The following is a 15945-nucleotide window of genomic DNA, read 5'->3' on the forward strand; positions in this document are numbered from 1 at the left end:
TTAATTCTCAGATCAATTGTAAGGAAAATTGCTCAAAGAATAAATAATTATTTTTTTTTAATTTTAAAACCAGAAATTTTTGATCTATAAATTTACTTTTTTCTCTTTAGGTGATAGGTTTTCACACATTTTTAAGTGGAAAACTGAATTCCCAACTTATAATTGAAAGTTACAAAATCTTATTTACAGATCATTTACAGATTACAACACAAGATTTGTTCTCAAACTTTGCTATATTCATTCATTATGTATGTAGAGATGACAGGAACTCTGGTTCCAGGTTTTCATTACTTGAGTGTTCAAATTAATAAGTATGAGAATTACCACAAAAATCATAAAGAAACTTGTCACTGTCTTAAAGAAGTTATCAAAATTATCAATTTACATTGATAGTAATTTTTTCATCATAGTTTACTCAAGATTTTAGAATAACAGAAAAAAATGAGACATGCTGTGTTCATACTAGCATGAATCTTCAAAGCATCCTTGCCAACCCACACACACGAAATACTTGAATCATAGTATGTAGGACTCGTCACGGTTTTATGCCAGAGAATTCTCACTTGATGCACAATTGCAGTATGTGCAACATATTTTTCAAGAATGGGATTTCAGGTGACATTAGTCATAAAGTTTTCACTTAAATTCAGACAGGATTCTAAGTGACATTAGGATAGAAACACTAAGCTTGGTCATATTGTTGTGGCCATATTGGTTACTGTGGAATGTAAATTTTCATTAAAAAAGAAACTAAGATACAAATGTCAATATTAATGTAAGATAAACTTCATGACAATTTAAACAACTGTGTATGAAGATAAACAATTTAAAAGACATTTCAAGAAATTGAAAGGTTTACATGAGATGTGTATTCTCTACTTCATTTCACTTACATCACTTCAGGCAAATGTTATTTTTGAAGCCTCATTAACATAAATATCAACATTAGAGATTGCTTTAGTTTTATTCAGAAATATATAGCACTTATCAGTGTTATCAGTTTGTAATTTTGAGACTTTGACTCGTTACCTGCTGGAATTAATGAAGCCTCTTCAGTTAAAGAGCTTGCTGGTCTTTTATTCATTTAATGAAAGCTAGCAAGATGCTTCAGTGTCAATGGTTTATAATTTCTATAAGGTAATAAACTTTACTACTTTTCCTCATCCAGCCTTGGGGTGGTACTCCCACCAAGTTTTGAATATTTCATGTTTCATACCATCACTCAATATTGTACAAATAGGCTATAAAATAAGTCACAACAACCACAAAGAAAAAAGGAAAATGCAAAGAGGACCTATCAAGGAACACGGCAAGAAAAAATGCAAATAGAAGAACATTCAATTTACACTTTTGAAAACCACAGCAGCTCTCATAGAAAAATCTGTATTCCCTATTGCTAAGGCTTGGAAGACAGAATAGGTTAAAATGAGGGGAAATAAGAAGCAAGCTACAAATGCCCTTCATTCTTTTGGTATTTCTTCATACCTCTATGCATATGAAAGGCCACATTTATTTATTTTACTGTAGCTCTGAAGGATGACATCAAGATCATAAAACTACTTTCTACAACAGCTATGTCCTGTCAGTGTTTCAATGAAGATGCAGGGGCAATGATGAAAAAGCTCTGTAGTATGGCATGACTACTCACAACGGCCAATCCGTCAGGGACTACAGTCAAGCGTCATGAATCGGGGTGCCCACAGGCTGCTCACCCTTATGGCACATCTGAGACTATCGCAACCTGAGAATCAGGGTACTGAAATCAGCCATTGCATGCTTTTGTGACTTGCCATTTGCCAAGAGAGAAAAAAACCCAACCTTTAAATTTCACATCTTGAGGCACCAGCATTGCACACTCAAGGTGGAATCATTTATTCAATGCAAACTAACATATTCTACATAAATATCTTCTATGAGGTACATGGTGACGGTTCAGTTTAGAGGAAACTAAAGAATGCACTGAAATTGCAAAAGTGTATTTCTGAAAGGTAAGCAAACTTTTGTCAGATCCAAAAGAATAATAAACATAGTAATGATGCTTACTGTCTAATTTTAACAGACTAAACACTTGAGAACTTAAACTTGCTTCCAAAACAAGAATTCGGCTAACTCATAGTGACTGAATGTTCACAGTGAAGAGCTCCTTACCTAACCAATGCCAAGTCCTTCAGCTGTTTCCCTTATAACATAATCTTTTCATTTTTATCATAATTAATTTCAGCCAGCTTGTTCCCATTATTCATCAATCTCAATGGTTGCTGGAAGCAAAGCAAATGAGTCCTTTCCTGTCTGGGTGAGACTGAAACACAGAGCATACCGAACATACAGAAAACACTTAGCCAATGCTAACTCTTAATGTCATCCTTCAGTCATTGTATAACAGCATTATTTCAGTGAAGAACTTCCTGAAGTTTCTAGCTGGAGACAAACAAATCCAATGCAAAGCACTGCCAGCTATTTCTATCAAGTGTAACGGGAACAACAACATCCTGTATTCTACTTTTCACAGTAGAGGCATGAGATACTTCTGCTAGGTTTTGACAACTATTTAAAACCTTGGGGGGGGGGGGATCAATGCACAGAACTAACACATCCTTTGTCAAAATACAGATTTCCTTTTCAAGTGAAACCAAGAACACCATATGCTACACTTCCTTGACAAACTCAAAAGCCACCCCATAAAAATCTTGTCTGACTGAGCCCCAGTACACTGCAAAATAGCGGAATGATTGACTGGTTGAATCCCTTCAGTTTGTTGGCAGCCAGATGGCCACGCAGCATATGTGCTGGTCAGCATATCACTTCACACGCAGCTCCAGAGTGGCAATAGCCTGGGCTTTGTTTTACACAGAGAAGATGGGGAAAGGAGTGGAGAGGAAAAAAGGGGACAAATTTAAGGAATATGTGAGGAAAATGGGGTATTGTGATTGCAAATTGTGGAATTGTGAATGGGGGAAGGCTCTACAGGTGCTTGCAGTAGAGACATCTTTTGTGCAGAAGAGCAGGCGAGATCCCGGGGTGAGGTGTTAGGATGAAAGATAGTGAGTACTGCACTGGAGGTATTATGGAGAGAAGGTTATAAAGAGAAGCTGAAGGTACTGTATTATTAAGATTCCGGAGACAATAAGCAGTCTTTACCAGTTCCACTTTTGTTGCAACAAATGCTGACTTGAGGCTACTTCCATAGAAAATCCTAAATTAAAATGCCTAGTTATATATGGAAATTCTACTGACTTTACTCTAGAGAAGAAATTTATTTTCTCAAGTGAACAAAATTGCTTGTAATTCTAAACCACGTTTTTCATTAAAAACAAATTACAATCAATAACTAAGAAATCATGACAAAAATGAAAAGCAGGCTCTACCTCCCAATGCATCAGAATATAATTTTAAACACCTTTGATACTGAACTCAAACTTCATTGAACTAATGGCCAAACACTGCCACAGAAACCATAACCAATCTTCTGATTTCAAGTCCTTAAGACATTATTCCTCACTGTCTCTAGAGTGCATATCGATGTACGATGAGATGGCCGCAACGTTCCAGGTTGACAAGTTCCAGTGTCTGTTTCTCATTTTCCTTGAACACCCTACCTCACTCCTTACCCCCCCTCACTGTGGGTTATCAGTTTCTCTTGACTTAGTCAAGTCAATCACCTTAGTGACTGGCTAACACCCCATAGCTCGCTATTTCAGAAAAGCAGCTATGGATTTTTATGTTATGAATTTAAAATCATACTTCTGAGTATCCACAGCCTTTACTTTTCCTATATAATAAAGAAATTTAAGCTATTTTGTTAGTAAAATTTAATCAATCAAATAAAATGTAGTCCTGGTACTAGCCTTCTAGGAAGTCTCAGTAAAGAAACAAGGTTTCATTGGCTCAGCTCTGTTATATTCTCTCAGTTAACAAAGCAGCCTAAAAATAAGTGCAAGCAATTCCCCTCTGCTCTCACCCTTTTGGAAAAGTAACTGTTTTAAACAAACTGAACTAGCTAATGTTCTAATACCATATTATCTCAGACCTAGTCTTGACCAATAGTCTCAAGGGCACCAGAATGTAATTTTCATGTGAATGTTAAATTTCACCATGAAAGGAAAAACAACAGAAAAAGGAAAAGAATTTATAGGAGCAATTTGGATTCAACTTTATCTTCAGTTTGTTACGTGTATTTTTAAACTGGAACAACGTAAATGGCCGTGTATGGGCAGTACCACATGCTTAGGTTACTAACAGATTACTGCTCTGCAATGAGTTAATATTTCACTCATGACTACATTTAAAGTATTAATTACTGTGAAATACAATCTTGCAGCAATATTCTACATGATGAAAAAAGTATGAGCATTTCCCTCTTTCCTCCAAATAGTTATGTATCTTTTAAACATCTTAAATGAAGTAATTAGATGGGGCAAGTCTTTATAATTGCGAGTTTAACATCATCAGCATTTTCATTTCAGACAGAAAAAGTTATTACTGTAGATGAACCAGAAGTAAAACCCTAGATCAAAAAAACTTTTAAACTTTGGGAACACTGCCTTTCCAACAAATATTGTGTACTAAGTTAATTTCTAGTTCATTTTATTTTCAGTTAAATGAATTTTCCTATGCTGCAGTTTTAATATTTAAATAACTAATTTATAGAGGCAGACAGTTAAGTGTTTCATGATGAAAACTGCAGATCTGAAAAATAATTTCCATTGCAGTAACTGTAAAAAGTTACTGCACAAAAGAAAATAAACTCTGAAAATATCAAGGAAAAAAAAGCATTTACTGTGTAGTCTTCGCAGGTATATTATGAGACAACAATCTATAGAACGAAAATATTCTGAACATCAAGACTTAGAGACACAAATGGAACTCTCCGGTGAAACCTGTGTGAAATTTAAAGGAAATCTAGCACCCTATGCATCCAATGGTGCTAGAATTGACTGAGTGAAAAGACCATCCTGTGATATCAATCTGTTAAATTAGTAGTAGCTTGCATGTGATGATTCTTTTATCCTTAGAACAAGAAATTCCTGTGCTCAGTTTCGATGGTGTGAATTATAACAGAAAGACTTGCAAGATAAGAATCCAAAAGTGACTATGTGATATAATCCATAAGTGAAATCATGGGAATGTGACCTCTTTTTATTTTTTTTCTGTGAGATTATGGCCCACAATAATGTTGTATCTATCCTGAAGGTTTAGGCTAACTTTTTAAATGAAATGATGCTATGCAAAGTCTTCAAATCCTCTATTTGACCATGAATCAGAATTGCCCATTAAATAATTATGGTAATGGCTGCTGTCTTCTGCACAGTATACTACAACTTACTGTTTTACATATCCAAACCAATCCATAAAGTATTTTTTAAGACTGGAGTACAGGAAGGAAGCAAACCACAGACAGTTTTGGTGTTTTGCATCACTTCAAAGAAGTGATCAAACTCTTTCGGGCATTGCTTTAGTATTTTGTGTAAAACCTCATGCTTGGCTATGGTATCAACAGCCTCCCAAAACTGCATCTGCTGACTTGCCTGTCTTTTTTAGGGAAAGGAAGCAAACAAAACCCCCAGATAACCAACTTTGCATGTTCTTTTACTGAGAGACAAAGGCTTAATGTGCTTAATCAAAAAGTTCAATTACCTACACCGCAAATAGTTGCCTTTCTCCCCTTTAGTATTAGTATACAGCCAAACCATTTCTACATCACCAACTGAATGTTCCATCGTGTGCCTGTTTTGCTTACTGAGCTACTGAGACTATTGCTGCTTTCACGTACAGATAAGAGCATCTAGACAATTTCCATCAATGTTGTCAGACATGTCAGATCATAGAGTTCTTCCTTCTTGCCCTTCACAACACAAGAAACAGATATCGTCACAGCATAAACTCGTTACTAGTCCTTGAAGTACCTGACCGTGAACACAGAGGCTGAGCAGTCTCCTATAGCATCTATACCATTGAAAAGAACAAATCACCAGTAAATACTCAAAATACGCTTTAAAATGATTCTTTTAACTTCCTCTTCCATCCTTGTTAAGATGTCATCTAGATAAAAATTTAATTAGAAATATAACTTACAAAATCTTACTGAATGAGTATTCTTTATTTACATGGAGGTTTTATATGGTGCACTAAAGTTTTAGAAGGAGATATGGATACAGGTTGGGGAGTTGAATGAGAAACACAACCTGAAAATTTAAGTCAGATGAAGCTCATGCAAATCCTGACAATTCAGGTATATTAACGAAGAAACAAAACAAAACACATAACCCCAAACAAAAACCAACCAAAACAAAAAAACAACACACAAATTCTTAACTACAGACATCTTGAAGACAAATCTCTTATGACTACTTGCCACAAAACATGAACTGGTCACAGCTGGCCAGTTATGCCCTAAGACCTAAAGAATACAGGTTTTAATTGTTCAGAAACTGCTGGGTGGCGAATATAAACACCACCACAGTCTCACACCAAAACAACCCCAACATGTTACACAGCTATTTTCGATGAAAAATCTAAGCAGAATTTTGGACTATTTCTCTGTGTTATTAATATAATCTCTCAGTAGAGAACTCATCTGTGATTTCTAGTATTAAGATGAATTAATCCATTTTTACATTCAGTTGATGATATATTAGATGATTTTACAAAACCACTTGACTTTAGCATAAAGACAACTTGCTTTCACAAACTAGGGAAGAAATAATGATATTTGAAACCTTTAAATATCAAACTGAATTTAAATGATTTATTTGCTTGATTATGCTAACAGGAATGTTGTTCAATCACTAATTACAATCTTGTTGCTGAAACTGGGTTATAATATACATTAAAATTGTTGTATTTATCCATTTTGTTGGGTAATTAGCATTAAGCGCAGCAACATATTGGGAAACAGCAATTTCAAATGCCAAAAATTGCTACACTAGCATTGTGGACAGTCCTTTGGAGATTTCAAGCAGTACTCTGAATGCAAATTTTGATGGACCATTAGTTTTCATTAATGGTGGTTTGAGTATTTATGGAAGACAACTATGTACTGTACTTATAACTGGGCAAATTGCCTAGATATATTTCATATATTAATGCTAATGTAATGAATGGTGTTACGGCAATTAGAAGACTGATGACTTGGAAAATTAAGGTGTATGTATTTGAAGTTTCCTGATCTAAGCAGCCCCTTTCACTTCACAATTACATCCAAAGTCACAGCTCCCACTGTTTGAGTTACTAGAAATGCATTCTGGTGTTATTGTTGAAACTTTATTTAGGATAAACCAGCAATCAAATAACCAATATATCTTTAACCACATGATGAAAGTAAATGGCAGCATGAATATACTTTGGTGATATGAACTCACATTTTCTGTCTAAAATGAAATACTGTCATTGTTACTATGTTGATTGTTTGAGAACATACCTTGATGGCTGTATTATATACAGTTTGTGTTCAAAAGATTGTTCTAATAGCTTTTCAATGGGAGTGCAGATATTATATATGTCTGATTTTGTTGTATTGCTGATTGATTTTTCTTTAAATGTGAATTTCAACAGAAATAGCACTTACACATAGCATCATTCACTACATGAAGTTACTTTATTTTACACTCGTAAACAACAACTAGAAAATGCTACTATTTAGCATCATGGAATATTTCCTTTGAGGTTTCTACCAGAAGTATTTAAAAAAAAAAAAAATCACCAATGCACAATAAATTATATCCTCATTATACAATCTACATCATATTCCTATTTTGTAGTGAAATGAGATGAATTTTGTCATTCTATAGAAACTGTATTTCTGTGAGGACCTGATGCAAAATCCAATCAAATACCTGTACCACTGTTGAGAGAAGCCTTCAATATCTTTTACTTCTTGGCAACAAACTTACACTAACTAATCAATACTTTTCTACTAATGCTCAGTTTATGATTCAGAGCCTTATATCATTAAAGAAAGAATATGGCAGTTTGGAAATACATCAGATGTTCCTGCAAGTCCCTTTGTAATCCAAATCTTGTAATATAATGACTCTGCTCATCAATCCAGAAATACATATAGTTCTCACCACTAAGGTAAATTTCCAACCAGTTTCAGTTACAGTCAAGAAACCATTTTCATTGGGGGTACTAATTGATGAGAAGCTCAACATGAGCCGGCAGTGTGCGCTGGGAGCCCAGAAAGCCACCCGTGTCCTGGGCTGCATCAAAAGAGGCGTGACCAGCAGGTCGAGGGAGGGGATCCTGCCCCTCTTCTCTGCTCTTGTGAGACCCCACCTGCAGTACTGCGTCCAGCTCTGGGGGCCCCAGTACAGGAGAGACATCGAGCTGTTGGAGTGAGTCCAGAGGAGGGCCACGAAGCTGATCAGAGGGCTGGAGCACCTCTCCTGTGAGGACAGGCTGAGAGAGTTGGGGTTGTTCAGCCTGGAGAAAAGGCGGCTCCGGGGAGATCTAATTGCGGCTTACCAGCATCTGAAGGGGCCTACAGGAAAGCTGGTGAGGGACTGTTTATCAGGGAGTGTAGTGACAGGACAAGGGGTAAGGGGTTTAAGCTGAAGGAGATTCAATTTAGATTAGATGTGAGAAAGATGCTAGAAAGAAATTCTTTACTGTTAGAGTGGTGAGGCACTGGAACAGGTTGCCCAGAGAGGTTGTGGATGCCCCATCCCTGGAAGTGTTTAAGACCAGGTTGGATGGGGCTTTGGGCAACGTGGTCTAGTGGAGGGTGTCTCTGCCCGCAGCAGGGGGGTTGGAACTAGATGATCTTTGAGGTCCCTTCCAACCCAAACCATTCTATGATTCTATGATTAAGTACCTTGGAGGGCAGGAAATGAGACATCATGCAGAATGCAGTATCTATATAATTTGATTACACTCAGACACTGGCTACCAGGAAAACTGCTAAAATCATACATTATACTCAAACCTTAACACAAGTATAGGAAGCATTTTCTTAATGTTGCAAAAAGTATTGCTGTACTGTATAAGAAAATCAGAGATTCTCTCACATGGAACATCCTGAGTTTCCAACACAGTGGATATATTTGTTATCAATTTGTAAATGGTGTCAGTAGTAGGTGTCGAAAATTATGCTGGTCATAGGGTGCTGTGAATTAAATCGGCTTGTAGAAGACCAGGAGAAACTTCAGAGGTTTTTGAACTTAAGAAAATGAACAGTTAACATAGTAGCAGAAGAAAATTACCCTTGACCAAATGCAAGGCAATAAACAGTGGGAGGTACTAAACAAAGCATTCACATATATTTTTGAATGGTAAATTAACTAAAAATGACTGATGTTGCATGCATGGACATTTCACACAGTGAATGTGTATTTGAAGAAAAAGTGAGAAGAGAAAAAAGCAAACAATCATGGATTTATAACATTATCTTTGTAATACAGAATGGCAACAGAAAAAATAAATTTTTGTAGGCATGGAAAAATAGTAATTTTGTATATATTCAAGTCCTTTACTTTCAAATGGACTATAATTTTCATCCCATCTATATCATGCTCAAAAAGATCTAGCAAAAGCAGGCACCAAAAGACTAGGAATTTTGGAGCCCAGCACATGGAAAAAAGATGGACGAATTGCACTACTGAGTAGAAAACCAATAAATGAACGAACCAAAATACAGAAAGGTATGCATTATATAACTTGTTTCCACTTCCCTTAAGAATAAACCTGAGTCACTTTGGCACCAACTTGTTTGCTAACATTATTTTTTCATGTCATATCATCTTCTATATGCTCCGGCTAAAGGATATAATAGTAGGAAAATGTTAAACAGAGCCTGGAAAGGACCAAACAACAGTTAACATCTGAAACAGTAGTGCTAACTTCCAAATAATTTACAACAGCTAAACTGCAATGCTAAGATAGAGGGATTGAAAGCAATGAAGTACAAACAATGAATGAGGAGATTGAGGAGTAGTACTAAAGGAGAACGGCATTCCTCGTTGCCTGGTGAAGTTCTGAACAGCTCCATAAGCTACACTAAAAGGCAAACCAAAACTTTACTGACTTTGCTAGTGTTATTTACTGAGGTTATATCACAGTACATAACCACAGAGTGCCTAACTGCTTTCAATTTCTTTTCCCATTTTGTAATTAACAGAATCAAAGAGCAAGATAACACAAAGATATCAGAACAGCACAGAGATTACCAAAGCAAGAAAGGAGTCAGTCTTGGGCCAAACCTCTATCAGTCATTAGTTTTATACGGTTCTGAAAAATCTTCTGGGACATAAACTATAAGATATAGCAAAAGCCACTGGAAGTTGTCAGAAGATCTGTTATTTTTCTGTTCAAAAGCCTGTCCAGACAAGGACTGGAAGACACTAGCTCTTCACACAGACTACTGGATTATCCTCGGGTCTCTCTCAGAGCTCATGCTTTGTGACAAGGAGACTCTGATGGCTGGGAAAGATCTAGTAAGGAGATGTTCACAAACAGCTAAAAAAAAAATTCAGAAGGAAAGAGGACTGAGGTGCTAGAAGAGATCACCGGTATAGTAAATTTATTAGAAATTTAGCATTTTTTCTGACAATCCTTTCTCTCCCAGTGTACCTACCCTTGGCAGGTGGGACGGGGATATGGGAAGCAGGGCTATCTCAGACCACATTTCCCTGTTCCCTCATCAATCCACCAAGGTCCCCTCCACCATTTCCTTGTTTTTAGCTTTTCAGACCAATAAAGGTTCTGATGCTCAACAACAACTGACCAATATATGACCTGGTGAGACTACTGTACTAAAGGAGTCTCAAAATACCCAACTCTATCTCCTCTTTCTGCCCTAGTGGAAACAAAACCCAACAATATGACATAATCATATACTTAAAATAAAGAAACAAAAAATATAAGCTGTCCAAGATACCGATTTTACCTGGGGAGACACTAAATGCAAAAAACAGAAAAAGCAGAAGCCTACAGGACTCTGTAGCACTGAGTGGAACCTAAATGCCACAAAACAGTTAAAGGTTTGGGCACAGATATCAAATCTGTTTTCTTTTCAGTCACTGATGAATTCAAATGGTAAAAAAAAGTTCGTTTAGTATATACACAGAGAAGAAACATTCTAGCTCATGTGGGTTTTTATGTCTACCGTGTTTTTAGATAAAAGCAGTCAAGAAAATTTATGAAATGGACCAAAAATGATGTAATAAACATTGTAATAACTGCGATTCACCTGCTAAAACTTCCTATTAAACTTGTAGGCAAACAAATCAACAGGGGTACTAAATTTTCACACACTATCATGTTAAATCTTACATTACAACAAATTATTCATTCTTCTTTACTTATATATTATTAGTTGTGACCATTTATCAATTACAGATCTCTTCTCTTGCTTCCTATCACATTTGATTTTCTGTTCTGATCCATTTTACGTGCAGGAAAGCCTGACTGTAAGAAGCTGATGTAAAGCCACCAGCACTTCAGGAAAATAGATGGCATTTATGTTGCTACAATATGTTCCACAATATAAAAACATACAGGAGAAATGAATACAGAAACTTTTCATGTTTTTCAATCAGCACATATAGTACTGTTTATAAAACTGTATTTGTTTGCACTTTTCTCCAACAGATTTATAGACAGAATCATACTGCAATGTCATATTGCAGTTTATTACAACTACAGCTCCAAAACGAAAACAAAAGCCCAAAGCAAAACAAACAGAAAAACCCAAACACATTGTAAGTTTTGTTTACCGATTTTGAGTAGGAAGAATTGTCATCACCCATAAGAACAAAGCATCCCCAACTAGGAATATTAGATGTATACATATGTTTAAAAACTACACAGCAGAAATCCTCACATCTCCACACCTGCAAAAATTCAACTACTTTCATGCCAGCAAGCGTGAAACACTCTTCTTTAAATGATAGCTAAAACCTCTTTATTCAATATCCCAGATGGATCATCACTGTTGTAGCTTCTGTGAATCAGATGAAAACTTGACACCACAGGCATCTCAGTGACAGTATGAACAAACACTCTTTACAACATCTCATATTAAAGACTTCCAATAGCTCCCTAACATAAAGGTCATCTATTCATTCTATTTTTAGTCACAATCAAATCAAGCAAAGACAATTCTTCTGTATTAACATTCATGACACTTTCTGAAAAAAAATTTGCTTTCGTTTATGAATGTATATATAAAAGCACTCCCTCTCCAACAGATTTTGAAAGCATTTAGCGTTCAACACTAGCCAAATATGTGTATAATAAAACTATTTTAGCAGTTACTACTTTAAAATATGACTGAATTTACACCATGTGCATAAAGTCTTCGGAGTTCATTTAGAATAACTTTCACAGGCACACCAACTACAGGTACATTATATAACTAATCAGTCAAATAAGATAATTTTATCAAGACTGGCAGTTGATGAGTCAACTATCCCAACAAAAGTCTACTTATCAACTAAACGTTTTTTGAAACATCCAGGATAAATATAAGTATTTTTTAATTGGAACAGAACAGAGGTGAGCAAAGCACTTGGAGGAAATGTGGAAAGCTCTAAAGTTATCCCTAGAATAATATAAATCACTAGTTTTGAGTCAGAGTGGAATTTCTTAATACACTGTATCCTAGCTCCAGCAAGGAAGGTGCATATGAGAAACAGTCAATATACAGCAATAGGATCACAATATTCAGCAACCTGCAACTTAAAGACTTCTTGAATTTTTTAGGAATTTAGGATTTTTGCCTTATGTTACCATTATTTTGATTTTTTTTTAATAATTTAGATGTTTTTAAAAATTCTCAACATATCTAATGTGCAACGTATAACAAATAGAACAAGGTTTTTTCAAACCAATTTAATACACAGACTATTAGCAGACATCTGAAAATCCAAATCATCAATCATCAATTCATAGCTCAAAGAGGTCTTGACAAAGTGCAAGCCAATCCCACAAACTAGGGCTATTCTGAACTAAGATAGTAGAAAGAAGTGAGCAGCAGACGAAACAAGTCATAGATAATTCTCTGTAATAAAGAGCATAACACACCTCCTTCCAAGATGCTTTACAAGTAACTATAGGAAATAAAAGCCATCAGTCTGTTACCTTCATCCTGTGTATACATATGCAAGACTATATTTAGAAAAACATACTTGTAATACAGACTGCAAACTGTATGTTCAGTGAAATATAAAAATGTTTTTCACAAGCAAAACAGTCTCACTAGTGAATGTACTCTACGTATTATTTACAGTAAAACAGCAATAGCTTCTCCAAGCTTTTGATATTTCATTATTAATTACCTTCCAATCATTGAAAAACTAAGTTATTACCACCGGACTTACCCATAATGGTTAAAGCTGTGGCTTTTGTTAAGTCTTCTTTCATTGACTCTATTATTTCAAGATTACCACCATCCAAGTTGCATCTATTTATGGTTCCATTTCCTGAACTGATCCAGTAAAGTTTGTTCTCCCCATAATCTATCGATAAACCTGTAATTAATGTATACAACTTTAACTGTGGCTTCAATACATAATATACATTTAGTGATAAGCTGTTTTCACAATAAAAGAAATACATATATACACACACAATTATGTTATCTATCCACTCATACTTTAAAAAAAAAAAAAAAACAATTGAGAAAACCAAACAAAGGTGGCCATGTATGGTGAAAAAACACACGCTTTAAAAAAGATTTCTGCCTTTTATTTGTCCCAACATCTACAGAAATCAATCAGTGACTGATCTATGAAAGAGTATTATCTGGCAATGAACAATTACTTGAATAAACTGAGGTTCTAAGCGAGGTCATTAACTATTAGGAAATGCGAACCGGAAGCCATCATTTATATTCTAAAATTATGAATACATAAAACCTTAGAAAACAAGCTACTTTTTGTGATTCAGAACTATAAAAAGTCTGTTTTCTTCCTACATGCACAGCCCTCTGCTTAGAATACTGAAATACCAAACCCTAATACTAGTTCTTAATAAATTTATAGTATTAATTTTAATTTTGCTTCATTGTGAAGTGAATTCAGGATCAGTTCTTTGGAGTTACAAGCAAGAGAACTGTAGAAAAAAATACTTGCAAAAATAACCTACTAAACAAACAAAGCATGTAATTTTCTGGAAGTAAGAATAAAGAACTAAGAGATAATACATTTCAGACTTCTATAAGCCTTTAAAAATGTTCAAGTAATTGTAGCAGGATATTTTCCACAGTGAAATACGCTTGGCATGGTGACAATACATGCCAAAATAATTTGCTTTGGTACTAGACTTTTTCCCAGAATTCATGTTAGGTATCCAGCAGCAAGTTGCCAAAAAAATACTGTATTTCACTCCATAGGGCAACCTCTTGATATTGTACAGTACTCTTCTTCCACCCTGGAAACCGCTTCTCTGTGGAAAGCCAGATCTATTCTCAAAACCCTGACAGGAGAAAGCAGCACCACGTGCTGCGGTACTTACCCTGGCATCATGCCGCTACTTCTTTACGCACATTTGACATAGCAGGCCAAAAGGTGTCTGCTTTCTAAGCTTTTCTAAAACAGCTTTCCAGCTCCTTTGCAGTTACCAATATTTTTCCACTCTCTGCAAGTGTATCACCCGGAAGAGAAACTACTACCAAACTTGGGAGAGGATAAGGATACTGAGTAGTTGCTTCAGGAGAGATGGACCTTGCGGCAACTCTCTGCACATACGTGTTCTCACGCTTGTACAACAAGCACTGCTCAAAGTGAAAAGACAGTGCCACAGACCTCGATGACAAGCAGCACTTGCAGTACCTAGGCCTAGCACAGGAAACTTTCCGGGGAATGTGGATGATCCTTGCTATGGGTTACAAAGGTAATACGCAAGTATAAAGGTTTCCTTACTCTGAGATGGATAGCACTTGCTATTCCCTGTAACTCCTGACTGCTACCAGTCAGCTGCTCACTGATTTCACCTAGACAGATCTATTTATGGGTTGCTGTGAATGCAATCTACACAGCAATTACAATGTTATCTTGTCAGGTTTTCTACTTCTTCAGATATTAAACTGGTGTTTCTACACATGGGTATTCCAATTACACAGCAGCAACCGAGAGAAATAAAATTCCTATCTCCTTCTCCCCTAGTCTATCACATTTTTCTTCCCAAAGTATTTTCCTGTTGTGTTATTCCAATTACCAAGCTTTATGAAAACATATAATCTCTAATGTAGACAGAGCGTGTTTATTTGAATTTTTCAGGAACTGTCCTGTTTTCACTAATGAAAATAGGTGACTTATTAGCCGTATCACAGACATTCAGGATGCGTTCTAGTGTAGGTGACTGGCTTGCACCTTATGTCCCAGCTGTATTAGTTAAAATATATGTGTGCTCTTAAAAAACAGTGAGGTAAAAGATTAAAAATTTTCTCCACAGTGTCATAGCGTAATTCCTTTTTTTGACAGAGGTCTTAAAGCAACTTCTTCTAATCCTAGCTTCCTGAATTGCAGTTGGAAGGAATCTAGGAAAGACTTGATATACCTTGGGAGTGTGCTGCTTGCTGCTACACTGCATGTCAGAAACACATCCTGTAGTCAGAATTTCAGTCGACACACACTAGATGGCATGTGAAAATAAAACCAAAACCATGTTTTCTTGACAACTTTTTCCACATACCCTCTGCTTAGGGCATTTCCAATGAGCTGCGTTCTTGTAGGATGGCCCACCAGTTTTGAAATGGGTGAGCATTTCAAGAAACCAAATCTTCTCTTCAGGTACTTCTATTACTTTTGTCTTTTGGGGAATTAAGTAGTAATGCTTTCTTTACCTTCTTCTACAGTTTGTCAGTTTTTTCAATGTCTTTTGGTATTCAGAACTTAATGTAGGTCAGTGTTCTCACTTTGGGGAGTGAGTGAGTTTGGTTTTTGTTTTCTGTTTGTTTCCCTCCTCCCAAATAGACAACTCAAGTTTTAAAAATTTGTTAACTTGTGA

General features: G+C 35.9%; 1 protein-coding gene across 1 annotated transcript in view; it reads right to left on the reverse strand.

The window, feature by feature from the left end:
* The window catches only part of LRP1B (LDL receptor related protein 1B), a 742991-nt gene that overhangs the window by 198570 nt on the left and 528476 nt on the right, over positions 1 to 15945 (reverse strand). The window contains exon 32 of the mRNA XM_075757248.1: positions 13317 to 13466. Coding sequence (XP_075613363.1) covers positions 13317 to 13466 — 150 coding nt within the window. The remainder of the gene's footprint in view (positions 1 to 13316; positions 13467 to 15945) is intronic.

Source organism: Balearica regulorum, chromosome 6, assembly GCF_011004875.1.
Source record: "Balearica regulorum gibbericeps isolate bBalReg1 chromosome 6, bBalReg1.pri, whole genome shotgun sequence".
NCBI classification, from domain to species: domain Eukaryota; kingdom Metazoa; phylum Chordata; class Aves; order Gruiformes; family Gruidae; genus Balearica; species Balearica regulorum.